General features: G+C 42.0%; 1 protein-coding gene across 1 annotated transcript; it reads right to left on the reverse strand.

The window, feature by feature from the left end:
• Positions 1 to 3,914: 3,914 nt before the first annotated feature.
• On the reverse strand, positions 3,915 to 15,726 carry SRGN (serglycin). The gene is made up of 3 exons (XM_006728905.3): positions 15,568 to 15,726; positions 8,291 to 8,438; positions 3,915 to 4,818 (listed from the first exon to the last, which is right to left on the reverse strand). The coding sequence occupies exons 1-3, from the start codon at positions 15,641 to 15,643 to the stop codon at positions 4,575 to 4,577; spliced, it is 468 nt and encodes a 155-aa protein (XP_006728968.1). The 5' UTR covers positions 15,644 to 15,726; the 3' UTR covers positions 3,915 to 4,574.
• Positions 15,727 to 22,169: the final 6,443 nt, after the last annotated feature.

The following is a 22,169-nucleotide window of genomic DNA, read 5'->3' on the forward strand; positions in this document are numbered from 1 at the left end:
AGAGGGCACGCACAAGTGGGGAAGGGGCAGAGGGAGAGGGAGAGAAAGAGAATTCCAAGCAGACTCCTCACTGAGCATGGAGCCCGACATGGGGCTTGATCCGACAACCCTGAGATCATGACCTGAGGCTGAAACCAAGAGTCAGACGCTCAACTGACTGAGCTACCCAGGAGCCCCAAGATTTCCTTCTTTTTTATAACTGAGTAATGTGCTAGTGTGTGCATATGTGTGTGTGTGACTTGCCACTCCACTTGAGAAGGGTTGTCACTTTCTTCAAGCTTTTAAGAGCCATTTTAGCAGTGCATCAACACCTTCTCCTGGAGTTCTTGCCAGGGTGTTAAAACTTGTATCCCAGAATAGTACTTCTATAATGGTAAACACTACTTGATCCTACTTTATGTTTTACTTCTATCCCTTATTCTAGCACTCTTAGAATTAAGTTCCATAGACACTCTCTCAGTTGCTGAGGTACATGATGGCTGGGTTCTGCAGAACCTTCAGAGTGTATTACTTTTCTTTCTTAGCAGGCCCGATGTTTCCCTGTTCATTTTTATTGTAACCTTAATTATTGATCTCATGGCTAGGAGGGATGTTCGGGATAGACCCTGAGGGACCATCCATGTGGTACTGAGGGCACACGCCTCTTCATCATCTTCAAGTCAGAGGAAAGCACTGGTTCTTAAGGAATGGGCCTCTTCTTAAGTTCAGAGGGCTTGAGGGAACCTGGGGCATCGAGATCTGAATGTATCAATCTAGATGTCCTCTCTCAGGGTCCCATTTTTTCCTAATCAGGGCCCTGACTTTACGGGGAACAGACTTGGCTAGGTTGACAATTTAACGTTCTTGAACTCTGCTAGTCTTCAGATTACATCATGGGCCTGGTCCTCAGCTATTTCTACCCTTCTACTGCAGAAGAGAGCCTCTTAATACAAGCATAACCATCTTAATTGTGCTTCACTTTCTTGCAATTTGCAGGTATTGTGTTTTTTAGAAATTGGTTTGTGGCAACCTTGCATTGAACACATCTATTGGCACCATTTTTTCAACAGTGCTTGCTCACTTCATATCTCTGTGTCACATTTTAGTAATTTTCACGGTATTTCTAACTTTTTCATTATTATATATTTGTTACAGTGATCTGGAAAAAGATGCCATCTAGGACTTTCATAGCTAGAGGAAAGTCAATGGCTGGTTTCAGAGCTTCACAGCACCGACTGATTCTCTTGCTAGGGGCTAATGCAGCTGGTGGCTTTAGGTTGAGGCCAGGGCTCATTCACCATTCCAGAAGTCCTAGGGCCCTTAAGAATTATGTTAAACCTGCTCTGCCTGTGCTCTATAAATGGAACAAAGCTTAGATGATAGCACATCTGTTTACAACATGGTTTACTAAATATTTTAAGCTCACTGTTGAGACCTACTTGCTTAGAAAAAAAGATTTCAAAATGTTACTGCTCATTGACAATGCACCGGGTCACCCAAGAGCTCTAATGGAATGAATATACAAAGAGGTTAATGTTATTTTCATGCATCACACAACATCCATCCTGCAGACCTGGATCAAGGAGTCATTTAGACTTGAAAGTCATATTATTTAAACAACTATATTTCTTAAGGCTATCGCTGCAATAGATAGTGATCCTCTGATGAATTTGCACAACGTAAATGGAACACCTTCTGGAAAGGATTCGCCATTCTAGATGCTATTGAGAACATTCATGATTCATGGGAAGTGGTCAAAATATCAACATGAAAAGGGATGTGGAAGAAGTTAGTTCTGACCCTCATGGATGATTTCGCGGGGTTGGAGACTTCCGTGGAGGAAGTAACTGCAGATGTGCTGGAAACAGCAAGAGAACTAGAAGTGGAGCCTGGAGCTGGGGCTGCATGGCTGCAATCTCATGACCAAACTTGAACAGCTGAGGAGTTGCTTCTTACGGATCAGCAAAGAAAGTGGTTTCTGGAAATGGAAACTAGTCCTGGTGAAGATGCTGTGAAGATGGTTGAAATGACAACAAAGGATTTAGAATATTACATCTACTCAGTTAAAGCAGGGGCAGGGCTTGAGAGGATGGACTCCAGTTTTGAAAGAAGTGGGTAAAATGCTATCAAACAGCATCACATGCTACAGAGACATCAACCATGAAAGGAAGAATCGATCAATGTGGCAAAATTGTCTTATTTTAAGAAATTGCTGCAGCCACCCCAACCTTGAGCAAGCCGGTCAGTCAGCAGGCATCAACATCAGGGCAGGACACTTCACTAGCTAAAAGATTATAATTCTCTGAAAGAGGATGGTTAGCATTTTTTAGCAATGAAGCATTTTTATTTAAGATTTTATTTATTCATTTAACAGAGAGACAGAGCCAGAGAGGGAACACAAGCAGAGGGAGCAGGAGAGGGAGAAGCAGGCTTCCCGCGGAGCAGGGAGCCTGATACAGGGCTCGATTCCAGGACCCTGGGATCATGACCCGAGCCAAAGCCAGACGCTTAACGACTGAACCACCCCAGTCCCCCAGCAATAAAGTATTTTTAAATTAAGGTATGTACACTGTTTTTGTAGACACAATGCTATAGCATCCTTAATAGACTATGGTATAGTTGAACATAACTCTTATATGGAATGGGAAACCAAAAAATTCATTCGACTCACTTTATTGCACTGTTCACTTTATGGTGGTGGTCTGGAACCGACCTGCAGGGTCTCTGAGGCGTGCCTAAAAGCTGTGGGGGTGGGGGTGGAGGGAAGCCCATTTGTTTTCACAGTTAGCCTTTAATTCATCATCCTCCATTTTTCATTGTCTCTTTTAAAAGTATTCATTGCTTCCAGCAATAGCCATCCAATACTATTGTCTTTATAATTACTACTTTCTCACATTTCTCAATGCCTCATACACTGCACCCTGGTGCCCTTCCTCACACAGGTATACCATCCCAGTCCATCATCTGAAAATGTCAACAACTGTAATCCTGTCTTGTGACTGTGCTGCATCTACGGCCAGAGATGGGGTCCTCATTGCCAGCTAGGAAGCAGGGGATCTAGCTCCATATTTATTTGACAGAGAGAGAGAGCGAGAGAGCAAGCGCACTCACGTGCACAAGGGAGAGTGGCAGCAGGAGAGGGAGAAGCAGACTCCCCACTGAGCAGAGAGCCCGAAGTGAGGCTCAATCCCAGGACCCGGAGATCATGACCTGAGCTGAAGGCAAACGCTTAACTGACTGAGCCACCCCAGTGCCCCCCAAATTCCATTATCGCATCTGCTTTCTGCCCCTCCTAGCACCAACTGTCACAGGGTGGATTCTCCATGGAGCCATGCAGAAAGTTCTAAGGGAGCTCTCTCAGGATAGATATCTGGAAGGGGAATGGAAGGAAGCAAGACTAAGTAAAGGAAGAAACTGCACTGCAAAGCAGTCCCAACGAGGTGTTGGCTGACCTCCCAGGGAGCTCAAAATCTGCGATGGCCCTTCTGAATTACCCCAAGTTCAGGGGAAGCGTCCGGCATTCATATGTCCACACCAACCAGTCATTAGATGCAGGCTGCCCTGGGAAAGGGTGTAGCCTTGGACAAGGTGGCTCTTTTCAGCAGAGATTGATTTGAATAAGTCCTCAGTGCTGAAGGGGTGATCTGGACCATGCAAAACAGGATTCATGACAATGATGCTGACAAGCTTTTCAGAACTCAGGGGAACCGAGATGGGAAAAGCCCTCAAGAAGAGGAAGTGCTTGGGCCAGAATAAGCTTCTTGCTCTACCATAATTGTTTTCTTGATTTGCTAGTGAATAGGATTTGATTCTAGCTACAAAATTTGCTCTGTAAAATAATCTTACAGATATTGTTGATAAGACTTCTAGAAACATCCGAACAAAAATAATTATTTCCTGAGTTTAGAACAAGAGATCCCAGACAGCATAACACATTGATTATAGTTCTCCTTTAATAGGGTAAGACTTGAAAATACACAGATATCCAGGAAAAAAAGTAAAGCAGTAGGAAGTATTGAGAGCACAATTGGGCTTTAATTTGGGTCTTCAGTTTCTACTTGTAACAGCAATCATACTTCTCAACAAACAATGTCCACCAGCTCTGCAAACACATCCAATGGTAATATTAGAGCAATACACTTTACACTGGACACTTTACACCCACTCTAAATTCACCATGTGTTTCATCTGGGTTTTTCATAAGAAAAGAGGCATATCTATAATTCACAATCAGAGTCAGGTTTCTGAAGACTTAGATATGAAATATTGCCTGTCAATTTGCTTCTCAAACTGAATTTTAAAAAAAAACAGTATAATTTATTCTTTAAAGCAATTTTATAGACATGGGTGGTCCAATTAATTTCATAGTGACGTTGGTTGAATATGATACAAAGGAAATACAGGTATCTTCCAGGACAACAGGATAAAGGAAGCTTTCAGAATTCATGAGAAAAAAAAGGTGATAAAACCTAAACTTCTTTTTCAGATGTTTTAAAATTTCTATAAAACCTTTTGTTCCAAAATTAATCACTTAACTATGATACATAAAATATATTGAATGCGTTGCCTGACATCAAGATGGGAAACCCTCTCTTTCACATAATAAAATCCCCTTCCGGTCCATCTTGGACCAAGTCCTGGTTGTCTGATGGCAGATTTATCTTGAGAGGCCTAAATTTGTAATAAAACGCACTGCTTTCATCTACTGGTTGGTATTCCTGTTCAATTTCAGTTAAGAAGCCACTTCCAGAGCCACTTCCAGATCCTGATCCCGAGTCAGATCCAAAATAGTCCTCCGAAAGAGGGAAGACATCATTCAAGTTCTGGGATCTTGTCATTCTGAAGTAAGACAGAAAAATGAAAGGAAAAAAAAAAAAAACAACCAGTAAAGTTTGAGACATAAGGAAGATAATCATAATAAATTTTTTAAGATAGAAAATTAATGTAGCTACCCGGTTGCTCAAATTAAAAGTTAGAAGTTTCCCAGTTATTCAATGCTTTAAAACAAAAAACAAATCATACCTTTCTACATGTTTCCCTATACTGTTGTACTTCACTCATTGCATTTATCAATCAACATCTATGCACTGCAGATTCACAATAAATAGTGCTACTTTTCTTATCACTAGCATAGTAATCCTATACTTGGTAAATTTACTTAAGGGGTCATTTTTTTTTTTTTTAAGATGCCTTTCCCATTTTCTTTTTTTTTTTTTTAAAGATTTTATTTATTTATTTGAGACAGAGAGAATGAGAGACAGAGAGCATGAGAGGGAGGAGGGTCAGAGGGAGAAGCAGACTCCCCGCCGAGCAGGGAGCCCGATGCGGGACTCGATCCCCATCCCGGGACTCCAGGATCATGACCTGAGCAGAAGGCAGTCGCTTAACCAACTGAGCCACCCAGGTGCCCGCCTTTCCCATTTTCTTCCATTAAAGAAAGGACAAACAAGTGTAAGTTAGCCTAGATAGATGACATTTTTTTCTAATTTAAAATTTCTGCAAAACTTCTGATAATTCACAGTGCTTCAACAAAACTCATTCTTAAGAAATTCTTTGTAACAAGTTAAGCATTATGTTTACCACAATTAACTAATTCAATTTCCTCTCAGAAAGTAAGTGCATTCATTCAGCTGGGTTCAGTTTGGTGGTTAGAAGTCCATTCAGCACCAAAGACCAGAGCAATGGTGTTACCCCTCAGTGGCAGAACAAGGCAACTAAGTATCAGAGACAAAAATTTAGTTTCATAGTCTATGGGTCATTTTTTTCCATGAAAATAATGAACCACAGACCATATAACAGATTAGAGCTTCATTCATGCGTGCATTCAGTAAATATTTAACATCTGATCCCTGTTCTAAGTGCATGGGATAGAATGGGAACTGACAGATGAGGTCCCTGCTGAAGAAATTTATAACTTGTTGGGGAAGACAGACAATGAAAAGTGAATAAATCAGGAAAACATGAGGCGGTGCTAAATGCCATGCAGAGAAGTAAAATAGACTAATGTAATAGAGGGTGACCAGGGGGTTAGTTTAGACTGTGAGGTCAGGGAAAAGGGATCAGAGCTGGAAACACAGATTGGTAGTTTCCATATGCACGCACACACAATAGAAGCCATAAAAAGGATGAGGTCACCTAAAAAAAGCATGCAGATAGAGAATAGGCCCTGGACAGAACCAGGGCCTCACCAACATATTAAATATTGAACGGAGGAGAAAGAACAATCAGGGAAGTAGAAGAAAACTCAAGATAAGGTGGGACCAAGGAAGCCCAGAGAAGAAAGCATTTCAAAGCGGGGGGGTGGGGGGGGCAACTGTTTTTGAAGGTAATTAAGAAGTTGAGTAAGGAGAGAAGCAAAGAAGTAAACAGTGGATGTGTTAAGCAGGAGTGACTGTGACCTTAACAAGGACTCTGAGTGGAAGGTGGGAACGGAAGTTCAAACAGAAGGGGTAGAGGGGTGGGGAAGACAGGAAGCATCCCTTTCAGTAAGTGTTCCTGTGAAGAGGAGCAGAGAACAGGGCAAGGGCTGGAAAGGATGCAGAGTCAAAGAAGAGATTTTACCCAACGGTACAAGATGCTAGAGAATGTCTGCACACCAATGGGAAGAAGATACTGGGCTCAGAGGAGTAATTGCAGAACTGACGTCTAGAGAATTAAAGCCAACTAGAGGAGAGCGAGGACCCCAGAGATGAGCGACAGTAAGGAAATACCTCTCTCTCTGGGCTAGAGGGGCAATGGAAGAAGGTGGTGTTACCTGAGCCCAGCATCTGGAGGGAGCTGAAGCCATGGATGAGAGACGGCCCTGCCAGAGATGCCACCCAAGGCAGGACTTGACAAGAAACATCCTGGTCTCTCCCTGCCTCCCATGCTCCCCCCCGCCTCCCTCCTGTGCCTTCCATTGGCCAAACTCAGCCACAGACCTGGGAGCCTGAGAAAGGCAGACCATGGGATGAGCCCAATACAGAGCAAGAAGGGAAAAGAAAGACGGATAGGAGGGCAAATGGGTCCAGGACCGATACAAGAGCAGGGACTGTTCATTCATAAAGGACAGGAGTGTGACAGTAAGAAGAAAACTTTCCTGCCCGAGGAAAGGGGAAGATCAAAGAGATTTAAGAGAAGAAATGGTATAAAATAGTTGTTTTGGAGAACTTGGGTTATTCCTCTAACATTTTAGATTTAAATGAATTACTATGGAAACCTATGAGTTAAAATCATGGAGGATGCTATAAAATCCGTTTCAGGCTAGAAGCAGAAGACAGGAGCAGGATGGCAGAATGGCATTTTGAAGGTGGTGATGACATCATCTCATGCAGTGAATGCCAGGGATGAAGAGAGTCGCCGGGACCCTCAGAGGGATGCTGGTCTTACCTGGTGTGGGCATGATGATTTACCCTGGCTTCGAGGAGAGTGATTTGCTAGGTTTAATCTTCTAAGTCTAAGGATTAATCCTTTGAAGATAATCCTTTACATAATACAGTTTTGCTGCATGTTATATAACTTTGATATTCATTGAAATAATTGATTCTAAGACAATTCCATTTTGGTTACTTATGAATTCCTGTTGGATCTTTTTTGCAAGGTTAAAGCAGGTTTGATTTGATCAAGAAGAGTTTTGGCTTTCTCTTTGACAAGTCATGGCCATTTATTCTTCCTTTCCCTAATTTCTTCTTTTTTAATCACTACCATCTAATCTCAGAACATTTTTATCACCCCTCAAAAATCCCATACCTGTACTCCCCACTCTATTCCTCTCTCTCCTCCATCCCCCAGTGACCACTCCTCTATTTCCCACCTCTATGGACATTTCATATCGATACAATCATGCAATATATGTGGCTTTTTGTGTCTGGTTTCTTTCACTTTGCATAATGTTCTCGGGATTCATCCATGTGATAGCATGTATCAGTACTTTGTCCTTTCTTTTGGCCAAATAATAATCCACTTTAGGGAAACACTATGTTTTGTTTATCCATTCAGTTGACAGACTCCTATTGGATTTCAATGTATAATATAATATGCTCTACTTACATAAGTAGAATGATGTCCAATCATTTCCAATACTTGTTGGTGAAAAGTACTCAATTTTTGTCTCTGCCCCCACAAAAAGACCTTGCAAAAGTATAGATGAATCATGCATTCTTGCACACCTCCTATGCCATTAAACACAGTACTGCTTTACCATGTCCTGTGTAGTGAAAACCAAACCATCAAAGCAAGATACTGAAGAAACACACTCTGGACAACACTCCCATTTCCAAGCCAAGATCTCAACAGAGGTTGGTGAAAGTAAAATCAGAGAAAGTTCACTTACGAAGAAGGATCGGTCCTCGGAGGAAGGATTCTGTTGGATTCCCCTGGAAGTAGGTTGAACATCGGTCCCTTTTCATCAATGCAGTTTGCAGAATTACTATCAGGACTGCAGCGTACCCACTGGTACCTGGCTTTCCGCACAGGAAAACCTGCCCAAACAAGGAACCCACATGGTTAATACGTATCTCTTACACTGCTTCTAATCACCCTGTCCCTAAGAAATTTTTGATCCAATTGATTCTAAATTTGGCAGAAGGTAAGGTGTGGGCAGGTTTTATGACCATAAATATAACAGGAGTACCCACTGTGTGCCAGCCTTTTATATACATTGTCTTCACAATAACCCTAAAAAGTAGCCCAGAGTTGAAGATTAGAATAGGCTTTGGCAATCAGCTGCCTGGAGTAACATCCCAGCTCTGCTACTGGTGAGCTGTGAAACCTTCACTTCTCTAAAAAAAATAAGTAAATAAATCTAAATAAAAAAAAAAAGAATGAGGCAGCTCTCTGGATACTGATATAGATTCTCCAGGGTTGATTATTAAGTTAAGAAAAGTAAGGAACAGGGGCGCCTGGGTGGCTCAGTCGTTAGAGTCTGCTTTTGGCTCAGGTCATGATCCCCGGGTCCTGGGATCGAGCCCCACATCGGGCTCCCTGCTCAGCGGGAAACCTGCTTCTCCCTCTCCCACTCCCTCTGCTTGTGTTCCCTCTCTCGCTGTGTCTCTCTCTGTCAAATAAATAAATAAAATCTTAAAAAAAAAAAGTAAGGAACACTGTGCATTGTGTTAACATGTGTGTTTGTGTTTTTAAGACTATATTTACATATATGTTTACATATATGTACCTTGAACCTCTGAACAGGTATAAAACAAACTGCCTCTGTGAGGGAATTGGTAGGCAGAAGACACTGGAAGGAAGGACATATCCTTTGAAGCTTTATTTATTTATTTTTGCGAGAGAAAGAGAGAGAGGGGGAAAATGAGTGGGGGAGGGGCAGAGGGAGAAGCAGACTCCCCGCTGGTCTGGGACAGCCAATCGTCCAAAATGGGTTAGTTCTGTCACTGCCTGGAGACTGGAGGTAAGCAAGATAATATCCGATGTTTGCCCCTTATCAGCTGTGTGTCCTTGACCAACTTAATCTCCCTGTACCTCAATTTCTTTACTCATAAAATGGTGACAGTAATAGAACTAATAATGAGATATAAATGCTAGGTTCTTAGAATAATACCTGGCACCATGGTTGGAGCTCTTTAAATGCTAGTTTCTGTGATGAGCAGGAAGACCACAATGACCAATCTCTGCTGGTGGACAGCTTATAGAGATCAGAATTTAAATACTCATTCTACCATTTAGTACCTGATTCTCAATTTCTCATCTTTCAAAGTTGAATAATAGTGTCCCAAAGAGTTCCCGTTCAAATGAGATAAAAGTATGTAAAACATCTAGCACAAATCTTTGCGCGGGGTATTTAATATGTTTTATTTTTCTTTCTCCTTCTCTGATTCTTTCCTGAAACAGCCTAAGTTTGCCATCTGGTTGCTACTTAGAAACCCTGTATTGTAGGTGCGATAGAAATCCAGCATCTCCAGCAGAGGGCGACAGCTTCACGCTCTGTGCTGGCCAGAACAGTGCAGTCCAATAGCGTAAGACAACCACACAGGGAATTTTCAATAAAGTAAAAAGAGACAAGTGAAATTAATGCCATCACATTTTACTTAGCCAATGTATTCAGATATTGCCACTTAACATATAAACAATATAAAAGCTACTAATGAATATTTTACATTTTTCTTTTCATGCAAGTCTCCAAATCTGGTGTATATTTTGCACTTACAGCACATGTCAGTTTGGACTTGCCACATTTCAAGTGCTCAGTGGCTGTCGTTTTGGACAGAGGAGGTCTAAGCATTCTCCTTTACATGCAACTGATGTGCTGAATATCAAACTGAGGTAATGTTTGCAAGGATAGGAAGTTAAACAGAAAAGTAAAACTAAAACTTTATGAGGAAGCATCCAGGTGAAAGACCATATCTTTTCACCCGCGTAACAAATACAACTTTGGCAAATTAGTGAAAACAAAATACAAAATGCCCCTCTAGAATTCAGAATCTCAGCTTTTGAAATTTATTATAGAGGGACTTTTTGGGGAGCCTGGCTGGCTCAGTTGGGGGAGCATGCGACTCTTGATCTCAGGGTTGTAAGTTCAAGCTCCATGTTGGGTATAGAGATGACTTAAAAATAAAATCTTTTTTTTTTTAAAGAGGGGCTTCTGGGCGCCTGGGTGGCTCAGTTGGTTAAGCCACTGCCTTCGGCTCAGGTCATGATCCTGGAGTCCCGGGATCGAGTCCCGCATCGGGCTCCCTGCTCAGCAAGGAGCCTGCTTCTCCCTCTAACCCTCCCCCCTCTCATGTACTCTCTCTCTCTCATTCTCGCTCTCTCAAATAAATAAATAAATCTTTAAAAAAAATAAATAAAGAGGGGCTTCTTTGGGGGGGAATTGACTATGGTGATAGTTGCATATATCTGTGAATATACTTTAAAAAAACATTGAACTGTACACTTATTTGTTTAAAGAATTTATGTATTTATTTGAGAGGAAGAGAGAGTGAGTGAGCAAGAGAGAGAAAGAGAGCACAAGCCAGGGGAAGAGGCAGAGGAAGAAGCAGACTCCCACTGACCAAGGAGCCTGATGCGGGGCTCAATTCCAGCACCCTGGGATCATGACCTGAGCCGAAGGCAGACACTTAACTGACTGAGCCACCCAGGTGCCTCTGAACCGTACATTTTAAATGGATGAAATGTATGGTTTGCGAAAGCTATTTCAATAAAGCTGTTTAAAAACTTGTAGAAGTCCCCCCTCCCCAAAAAAAGTTTATCTAATTTGGGTCTGATCATTTTCAGTCGGCTTTAAAATAAAGAGCATGGTTACAGACACTAAGTTCCTAACATATCTGTTGAAGGGTGTTGGCAGGATGTGAATTCAACAGTCTCACCCCTGCTGTTGTGGGACTACCTTGACTCTATCTTGCTTGAGAGAAAGGTCTTATGATTACTGTAATTGAAAAAAAAAAAAAGAAAAGGGAGAATGCTAGTGGACACAAAGGTTATCTTCCTCAAAAGCCCCACCTGCTGGATCAGCTGGCTAACTTTGTGTTGGATTCCAGGGAAAATAATGGTTTTTATTTAGAATCCTTTTCCTCACTGTCCCCCACCACACAGAGTCGCTAGTCCTGCTTTACCAAAATGTTCTTTCTATGAATGAACATTACTCCTATCATCCGTCTGCATCTTTTTAAAAAAAATATTTTCACTTTTTATTTTATTAAAGTAGGCTCCATGGCCAACACGGAGCTCGATCTCACAGCCGTGAGATCAAGAGTCACATGCTCTACCAACTGAGCCAGTCAGGTGCTCCTATCTGCATCTTTTTACATTGTAATACCAAATTTTCCCCAACAGCATCACAATTTACCAATCTGCTATTCTTAATGGAGATTTGCTACAGGTGTGTTACAGAAACTTAACCAGAAAATTCCATGAAGGGGGGGGGAGATTTAAAAAAAAGACCATTTTATTCATTGTTTTGGTAGCATTGAAACAGACATCACTAAGTTGGAGTTGCTTCCTACTGGACAATCAATTCCACAAGATAGACAACCCTTGCATGGTTTGACAAGCTATATATGTTCCAAGTTTACTTTCAATTTCTCCCTCTCTATCCCTCAATTCAGTGGTAAACTTTATAGCAAGTTTACTACAGTCAAAGCAAGGTTTTTTGTTTTAAATAAAGAAAATCTCGGGGTGCATGGCAGTCAGTAGAGCATGTGACTCTTGATATTGAGGCCATAAGTTCAAGTCCCACATTGGGTGTAGTGATTACTTAAAAATAAAATCCTTAAAGGGGCGCCTGGGTGGCTCAGTTGGTTAAGTCTCGACCCTTGTTCTCAGCTCAGGTCTTGATCTTAGTCATGAGTTCAAGCCCCTTTGGGGCTCCCAGTGGGCATGGAGCCTACTTAAGAAAAAAATATTTAAAAAGAGAGGGAGGAAGGAAGGAAGAAAGAAAAAAATCTCTAATCCACCTAGAAGACAGCCGAGCTGCAATAGAAAGTTAACTCTGACCTTGAAATCAGATGACCACTTGTGGCATTAATTAGTTGTCACGGGCCTAAAGCAAGTCTCAAATATTTTGCAAGAGGTTGATCTAAAGAGCAAATGAGATGGCGAATACAAGATCAGTTTTCTCCTCTTTAAATTGGTGTTAATTCCTCCTCACAGGGAATGTGATGATCATTTATGAGAGCATGGAAATGAAATCACTTTACAATCAAACAGCAGCACACATGGCTGGAATCAATATCTACCCTAATCTAGGGAGTGTGGAGTGAACACACGATCTGGCCACACCTGCTCATGGATCTTCCATTTTCTCTCTTTATGGAAGTCTTTAAAAAAAGAGAGGTAATAAAAGAGTTTAGGATTCACAGACCTTATCAATAATCAATAATCCCCTGGAGGTCTACATTAAATCGAAAGCCACCTGTGCTCTCCAGGATCTCCCACGCATTGCCAAATTCCCATCCTTTGCCCCTGATAGACATGATTTTACATCATGTTTTTCCTTGGGTTTGACTTAACGTAACTGATAAGGGCTGAATTGTGTCCCCTCAATTCATATGTTGAAGTCCTAACTCTCAATATCTCAGAATGGGATTGTATTTGGAGACAGGGCCTTCAAAGAGGTAATTAAGGTAAAATGAGTTCATATGGACGAGCCCGAATCCAATATGGCTGGTGTCCTTAGAAGAAGAGATCAAGACACAGACACACACACACAGAGGAAGGACCGTGTGAAGACAGAGGGAAGATGGGCTTCTCCAAGCCAAGGAGAGAGGCTTCGGAATGAAACCAGCCCCACTGACATCTTGATCTTGGACTTCCAGCCTCCAGAACTGTGAGAAAATATATTTCTGTTAAGCCACACCTGTCTGGGTACTGTGCAGCCTCAGTAAACTAACACAGTGACCTAAGATGTTTTGAATATGTTCAGTAAGGACAAGCCAAAAGCCTGGTTTGAACAGTTCGGTCAAACCAATGGTTTAAGTAAACATTTTTTAAAAGACGGGGAAAGAGTGCTATTGAGTCATATTGGCATCCCATGGAGGTGTGGGAACCAGCGCCGCAGCTCTGGCAGGGCTCCTGGAGAGGCTGTCACACACGCCGTGGGTGGGTATCCGTTTCCCTTCTCAGTCAGATGTGGGCGCAAACCCTTAATTCCAACACCAAGGGCACTTCTCCTTTGGAAATACCCTTGTTTTTCCGTTCGTTCATTCTATCTTTTTTGGTTCCTTTTCCAACAAAGAGCTAAACCTACCAGGTAATGATATAAATGCTAGTGCTTTATGTGATTTCATAATGGTTTCTTCACTTCTTTCTGATGAATACCTACTATGTAAGGAATGTTTTTGTTTTTTTAAGGTTTTATTTATTTATTTATTTATTTATTTATTTATTTGAGAGAGAGAGAGAGAGCATGAGCAGGGGCAGACGGAGAGGGAGAAGCAGACTCCCCGCTGAGCAGGGAGCCCGATGCGGGGCTCGATCCCAGGTCCCTGGAGATCAAGACCTGAGCCACCCAGGCGCCCAGGAACGTTTCTGTTTCACTTCTAGTTTTACCTACTGAATCTTAGTGGGGAATGTGATATTTCGGGGAAATCCTGAATATGTAAAGACTGACTTAGCTCTGGCAGGGGTGGACCCCCCACCAACTTGTCACTCAAGTTTGTGCTACAAATATAGACCTCATTACTCTGGATCTTGTCAAAACACATTAGGGAATTATTTCATCAAGCTCAAGATTTTCCCTAAAAGATCCAGGACAGTTTCTTAAAATCAATACAGTTTTATACTTTAAAAAATACATAGGGGGCGCCTGGGTGGCTCAGACGGTTAAGCGTCTGCCTTCGGCTCAGGTCATGATCCCAGAGTCCTGGGATCGAGTCCCGCATCGGGCTCCCTGCTCAGCAGGAAGCCTGCTTCTTCCTCTCCCACTCCCCCTGCTTGTGTTCCCTCTCTCGCTGTGTCTCTCTCTGTCAAATAAATAAAACCTTTAAAAAAAAATACATAGATTATTAAAAAATTTAAAAATACATAGATTAGTAAAAAGTTTCAGCAACATTATTTGCTGTTATTTTCTTCAATAATTGCATAACAAGAAGGAAATTATTTTATAAATTTCCAGTACATAATGAATGTATCTGAGATTATCTGTACGATTTCATTTCCACCAGAAGTAAAAACAAGGCTAGAAGTCACTTCGAAGAAACAAATCCAGGACATGTGTGTCACTGTAAGTCAATGTTTCCTGTACAAATTGGGGGAACTTAAATAATTTTCTACTATAAATTCTCCCATCTATTTATCAGGCCATAACCTTCTGCCTTATTTAGACATGATCCCTTATTTACCAAAGGAGAAAAATTGTATTTTTCTTACAAACTGATCATTTCTGTTGTCTTAGTCATAAGGATTGTCTGACTAACCAACCCTAAATGATAGAGAAATCTAAGAAGAAATTTCCAAATGTAATGTGACCCTGAGCAACAGCACAAATACTAAAATTCTCTGGTCTGTCTTTAAACTGAGAGGGTTTGTACTATGTCTAACCATAACTGAATTTTCACTAAGAATGAAATTTTTTTTAAAAAAGGAAAAATACACAGATTTACTCTGATTTTTAAAATATATCATTTTCCACTGTTAGAATAATTACAATACTACCATAATATATTAAAACTTGGGACTGATACAAACCCTGGGACCTCCAAAACTCAACGGTGCCATCTCCTCCAACAGACACATGGGTTATGTTCTATATTCCTTTCTGGAGTTTTTTGGGTTTTTTAAAATTTTTTTAAATTTAAAATTCAATTTAACCTACAGTGTATTATTAGTTTCAGAGGTAGAATTTAGGGACTCATCAGTTGACCTTTCTTGAGTTTTTAGAAGTTTATAAACTATACCTTTTCATCCAAAAATAAAATAGCACGTTTCAATCATGGTGTTCACGAGGCCACACCTGCCTCAGAGTTTCATTTTTCTTGATACCAAACTTAATCAAACTCACATTAAAGAGTCCAGCACCCCCAAATCCTTTCTCTTTGCCTCCTGTCCCACGATATAATACATTCTGTACCTTAAAGTGAATATAATCATTTGTGTGGACCCCAGGGCTTGCAAAGATTACGGAGGGGTGAGGGGGGAGATGAGATTCCTGGGTCTTACCTTGAACTGAAGAATCCAAAACCAGGAGGAGGGCAAGAGCCAGGACAAGCCTACTGCCCTGTTGGAGTAGCTGCATGGTGACCAGCTCCCTTCAGTTCTGCTGCCTGTACACCGACCTCACGATTAGGAAATGTAGCAGGGTGCACTCTGTCCCTTTTAGAAAAAGTTCCAAAACCTCAAACCCTGCCCAGAACCCACGTCACAATTTCCTGAACAAATAGAAAGAGATCCACATCAAAACCCAGAAAGATAAAAAAAAAAAAGAAGAAGACAGCAAAAACACTATTCATACCCATTATGAAACTGCACTGGACTCTCCCCGGGTCTGCTTTTTCAAAAGTTTTGTTGTTTGCCACTTGCCTGTTCGTAATTTTTTCCCACTAAAACAGTAGCATCAGCATTCAGGACAGTCTGTTTTTCCTTTCTTCACTGAACAACCTAAACACAAGACGGTTAACATAAAGCGGCGACTGCACTGGGGGTGAGTGGGCACTCTGGGGGCTGCCTTTCCATCGCTGAGGACCTTCAACCTAAAATACAAGTTTTCTCTTTCATCAGGAGTAGCATAGCTCACTGAGTCCAAGCTCCAGAAGTGAAAGTTCAAAGCGGAGTTCTCCTCTGTAAATAAGTGTTCTCCGATCCCAGATAACCCGTTTTTCTCATCGGCCTCGCTTGCTTGCCCTGGATCACGGGCTCTCCCTCTACCTCCAAAATGGATTGAGGACTTCCAGTTGCCAAGAACTGGTTAAGACAGAAAAATGATCTTGCCTTCCTCTGCTCCTTCACACCAAGTATCTCTTGTCATTTCATTCCATTTACACTTTCCATCTTTTTTCCTGGTAAAATTGTTTGACTTGATTTGGGGGGTCCCCTGGCCTTGGAGAAGCCGGGGAATCAGAAACAAGGTATGTGGTCCTCTCAGCCGGCTGCTGGAGCTCAGAAAACCCACTCGCCACAGCCCCAGTTCCCAGGTCCTGGGGATCGTGCCGAGACTTTGGGAGGACCGAGGAACACGGGGTCCAAACAGTAAACACCAGAGTTTATCGTGTGTTCTGGCCCTGGGGGCGTGCACTGTTTCCTTCTATTCAAGGCTCAGCCCCTCTCCATCTCAATGCACCTCTCCCTCCAGCCCCCCTTTCCATTTGCATCCTCACGCTCGCCAGGCCTTTGACAGGAGGGAGGAGTTTCCCTTCTCTTGTCTTCGGCTTCCTGCTGATTCCTTTACCATTTCCTGCTAAGGACAGGCCTCAGAATCTAATCGCTGGGTAGCTGTGGTGCGAGTCCACAAGGGTCATGGAGAACGCCCATCTTGACCGTCCTCAGAACCAGCTGGAAGTGCGTCCAGGGACTCCTCTCCAGCTCTAACCCAAAAAGTCAAAAACGCGGTGGGTGCCCCACTATGCAATAGTGGGTTGTCCTGACATAATGGCCCTCATCTTCGGTCCCTTTTAACCCTACCCCCCAATTTAAAACCCTGGCACCAAAACAATAATCCCCATCGGTAGCTTCAGTAAAGCCCTGCAAAGCCCCCAAACCGCTCAGAGCTCGTGCTTTAATGGTAATTTGGGTGGCCTTTTTCATTTGGGTCCTTCATTTTTTTCTTTCTCTGGATCATGGTGATTCTTCAAAAAAAAAAAAAAAAAATTTGGCACAGCACTCTCAAACATGGTCTTCTCCCACTACCCTGACCACCAGCAGTTTCTTTTCCCAAATAGCCCTCCTCCAGCTTCATGTCCCTAGTCCTCTTCAAGCTATAGCAGAGCTTGACCCATGCTTGTGGCAGCCGGAAGTCCTGGGTCCGAGCTTGTCCCCTCACTTTGCAGCCAAAAGATACTGAGGGCAGCGCAAAACTGCCTGGAGGGATGGCTCCCAGACTCATTTCTTTTTGAAAGCTCCAAGTTAAAGATCCTGCCACTCAGCAGCCTCTAGGACCTCCTTGGCTCTTCAGTGAGGAGGTCTTGACTCTGAACTGGGCACTGCACCAAAAAAACCAACAGCAAATAGACCCTGTACCAAATCTATGTCTCTAGAGTCTTAAAAGTGACCCTTGAATGAATATTTGATTTCTAGCATGGGAAGAGACCTTAGAAATCACCTCCTTTGCAAAATCAGGTGGGAAAAGTGCAAGTTCAGAAGGGTACATGACTTGTTGCTGGTGATTGACAAAAGCAGGTCTAGGACTTAGGGCTCCTAATTCAAAGTAAGTGACAGGTGAAGATTAAGATTTGTAAATCATCAGACGTCTTCCTTTTAGTCTTTTTCTTTTTTCTTTTTTTTTAGAGGTACATACGGAAGTACTTCTATTTGGAATGAGAAAATGCTTGTGGTTTGCTTCCAAAAAATCCAGTTTCAGGAGAGGGATGAGAGAGGGATAGCAGTGGATGGCTGAAGCTGAGCAATGAGAAAATCAAGGTTCATTACACTAGTCTCCCCACTTTATTTTTTAGAATTTTCATAACAAAATGCTTTTTTTTAAAAAAATCAACCTTTTAAAAAAGTATCTTTATTGGGTGCCTGGGTGGCTCGGTCAGTGAAGAATCTGCCTTCGCCTCCGGTCATGATCCTGGGGTCCTGGGATCGAGTCCCACATCGGGTTCCTTGTGCAGCAGGAAGTCTGCTTCTCCCTCTGCCTGCCGCTCCCCCTGCTTCTTCTTCTTCTCTCTCTGACAAATAAATAAAATCTTTTTTAAAATAAAAAGCAGCTTCTTTATTCATGGATACCAGGCACTTTGGAGTTTCCCATTCTTTCAGTTCTGTTCTCATTCCATCTCAACCCCTTTCACGGATGGGAGTCCGTAGCCGGAACAGTCTTGGTCCCAAGGGAGCAGCGACTGTTGTGTTCTTAATCCCCTTATAGAGCATCAGTGGAGGGGTGCCTGCAGGCTGGTGCTCTGAGAGAGGGCACAGGCTCCCTGCATCCCCAGCTGGGCTCCTTCGCGAGCTCTTCTTCCCTTCTTATCACTAAAGCCACACACCCAGTTTACTAGAGCCGGGTCCCTCCTTGTTGAAGGGTTCCATGGTCCTAATCCAGAAGCCTCCCTAGGTGTTGCTAAGTATCTAAAAATTTGGTAACTTCACGGTTTTCATCTTGGACTGGAAAAGGGGGAGGGGCAGAGCTCCCCCATCACAGTTCGGGTCTATAATTTGACAAGAAAAACAAGGGGCAGTGGGTATATAGGAAATCCCTGTACCTTCTGCGCAATTTTGCTGGGAATCTAAAACTGCTCTAAAAAATAAATTAGATTTCTATTTTAAAAAGGCATAAAAGAACTTCTCAGATGCTACCTGAGTCTAGTAGAATGACATTCCAATTCTAAAAATTAGAGGGCTTGAAAGAACCAAAAGTTGCAATAAAAGAGCCATGTGTAGACTACTATTAATAATAACTGGGAATAGTGGGATGTGTTACTTCTCTTGGAAATGTTTTCACAGGGGTCAAAATATTGGAAACATCTTTCAGGGAAAATTTCAAACATAAGGGAACAGGAGTATACATGTGGGTTAGGGGGAACTGGGCCCTTTGAAAATGATCAAGAAAGGAGGTCCTTATTTGACTTATCTTTTTCCCAAGACATGGCTATCTATCAATACTATTCTAAGTTATTTTTGTATATCTTTAGTAAATTATATTTTCTAATTAAAAATTCATACATGCTGGGCGCCTGGGTGGCTCAGTTGGTTAAGCGACTGCCTTCGGCTCAGGTCATGATCCTGGAGTCCCGGGATCGAGTCCTGCATCGGGCTCCCTGCTCAGCAGGGGGTCTGCTTCTCCCTCTGACCCTCTTCCCTCTCGTGCTCTCTGTCTCTCATTCTCTGTCTCTCAAATAAATAAATAAAATCTTTAAAAAAAAAAAATTAAAAATTCATACATGCTTACTATGGAAAAGCAGGCAGTTGGGGAGTAGCAATGGGGGGACTCAAAAGAAAGGACAAATCCCTTGTTACCTTCCATCCAGAGATTACTACTGTCACGTCCTGCCTTTGGTAATTCAAAGTGGCACACACCTGTCACTAGAATGCTGGGGTCCCGCTCATCTCCCCTTATTTTGCCATTATTTTATACCCTTCTCTATGGCACTACCTAGCCCTATAGGTGTCCCCAAAATTAACTTAACCGTCAATTCTCGCCAGTCCCATAACCCATCCATCAATTTACCACCTCAGGGCTCTGAGCTTCCTCTGCACAGAAGCAAACTATCCAAGTTCCCAAACCCAGTGACAGTATTTCCTAAGCTTCACAGCCCAACCTCACTCCTACTCCCCCAAACACACACACTGAAATTCCAGCCACATACCTGTAATTATATTTAACGTTATTGGTCACTAAGGAAGAGGGAAGTCCTTGTCCCTTAATCTGTAACCGCAGAATATTAACCAGATCTTCAACGGCTTCTTGGTGTCAATCCTGAGGCTGACCACATTTACCAATTAAATTACAACATTTGAGTTCATTCTTATTTTTTGCCAGACTCCATTAAATTTTTTTTTTTTTGGTCTTGGTCACAAACATGAAAAATGAATAGAATCACTTAGTGAAGTGCTGTTTCATGGCTTAGTCATGGTTATTACACTGAGACAGTAAAAATTTTTCTTATGGCCAATCTTAATGTTTAACCCCTCCTAAAGAATGAAGGGATACTGCTCACCCTCCAAAAAGACAGTATCTACTGCTGGAATAAGTTGTTCTTCCGGCATCAGTGATATGCTCTACATTTGATGACCTTTATTTGATGACACCCCCAAATGGACTAAACTTCTAGATTAGTTCCACATGTTCCTGTACATCACCCCAAGGCACTGAATGAATGAGTAAATGAATTAATTCTGTATCAAATAATTCCTCCTTTTTTGCATGTGCTAGTCTTGTCTTCTCATCTAGATTATCCCAGGGATATAGTTTTGACTGGAATAGAATATAGTGGGGCTCAAAAAACTGTCGATTAACAAAAAGCTAATAGTGGTGTTTTCTAGACAGCAGGATAATGTTTCTTCTTCATCTTTTCCAGAGTATGCCAAATTTTGTATTCTAAAATTGTGTATCATGTTAGTAATCAAGGAAAAAAACCCTCAAAAATATTTTGATTGTTGACATAAATTGAATTTAAAAAATTATTAATGGAGAACATTCTTTGGATAACCTCTCTTGGGCACAATGAGACTAAAGAAGTTGAGTCAGAGATCAGCATTCAGGAACTGCCTGATAAAAGTAATTTGCCTTGAGGCAATGTGGCTGGGAATACTAAAGACTGGTAAGAAGTAGTAGTCAGGAAGGCTGAAGGAAAAGAACATCTGTGGATTAAGTAGACAGCGCAATCTCATCACAAATGAAACAAGAACAGAGTTTCTTTTTTTTTTTTTTTTAAGATTTTATTTATTTATTTGAGAGAGAGAATGAGAGACAGAGAGCACAAGAGGGGATAGGGTCAGAGGACGAAGCAGACTCCCTGCCGAGCAGGGAGCCCGATGCGGGACTCGATCCTGGGACTCCAGGATCATGACCTGAGCCGAAGGCAGTCGCTTAACCAACTGAGCCACCCAGGCGCCCCAAGAACAGAGTTTCTTTTCAGATTTTAAGGGCATTCATGGAGGTAATAATATTCCTGGCTCATGGAGGTGAGAGTGAGGTCCCTTCCACTCTTCCCAAAAACTTGGAAAATAAGGACTTGAGACCCCCCACCCCCAAACAACCTTGTAATAACAAACTGGAGGAAAGACATGCAAATTCATGTCTGAAGAGGTGACAAGGTCTTGTCCTCAAAATCAAGTCAGCCTTCCCCAAGGCACATCCTATTTTAAAGACCAAACTGAAATCTCCTTGAATCGGACCAAAGGGCACTTTCCCAAGGGGAGATGGGGTGGTCTCTCCTTCCTGGCTGGTGGGAATGTAAGCAGAACAATTCAGCAAAACTTCTAACTCCAGGGACTCCTGATGTAGTTTTCAGACAGGATGGGGCTGGTGGGGAGAAAGGAAAAGACCGTTATGGGCAAGCAAGAGTTTGCTCAATAGATCACAATCTAAAACCACACTCTTGAACTTGCAGGGCTTGCATCAAGATCCTCCTTATTCCATATGACCAGAAGACCCCCAACCCAGAGGCCTTTCTGGATTTCATGGTGGTGATTGGGAGGGACTCAGGGCCCAGCCTGAGTAACCCACCCCAGCTCACTGCCAAGAACCATCCTCCCATCACTTAGAATTGCACTGTCCAACATGGTAACCACATTTGTCTAGTAAGCACTTGGCTAATCTGAATTGAGATATGCTATATTTGTAAAATATACATTGGATTTCAAAGATATAATAAGGGAAAATGTAAAATCTTATTAATTTTTATATTGACTATATGTTGAAATATTTTGGATATATTGGGTTAAAAATATATTATTAAAATGAATGTCACCTGTCTTGTTTTACTTTTTAAAATGTGGCTACTAGAATATTTGAAATCACATATAGTGATGTACATTTTGTGGCTGTGTAGGGGAGAAAAAATGTCCCAATACCCTTCAAGATTCTTCTACCTGGTCTAAGAATTAAATTGGGGACGCCTGGGTGGTTCAGTCGGTTAAGCGTCTGCCTTCGGCTCAGGTCATGATCCCAG

This window comes from Leptonychotes weddellii, chromosome 6 (genome assembly GCF_054177405.1).
Source record: "Leptonychotes weddellii isolate Sample4059 chromosome 6, ASM5417740v2, whole genome shotgun sequence".
NCBI classification, from domain to species: Eukaryota; Metazoa; Chordata; class Mammalia; order Carnivora; family Phocidae; genus Leptonychotes; species Leptonychotes weddellii.

What these genes read in the sequence shown, in the direction of transcription:
- SRGN (XM_006728905.3), bottom strand. Translation starts at nt 15,643, where the DNA reads ATGCAGCTACTCCAACAGGGCAGTAGGCTTGTCCTGGCTCTTGCCCTC. An exon ending in TTTGGATTCTTCAGTTCAAG is followed by an intron (nt 8,439 to 15,567) that starts GTAAGACCCAGG and finishes TTGTTTGGGCAG; the next exon opens with GTTTTCCTGTGCGGAAAGCC. An exon ending in CCGAGGACCGATCCTTCTTC is followed by an intron (nt 4,819 to 8,290) that starts GTAAGTGAACTT and finishes GTCTTACTTCAG; the next exon opens with AATGACAAGATCCCAGAACT.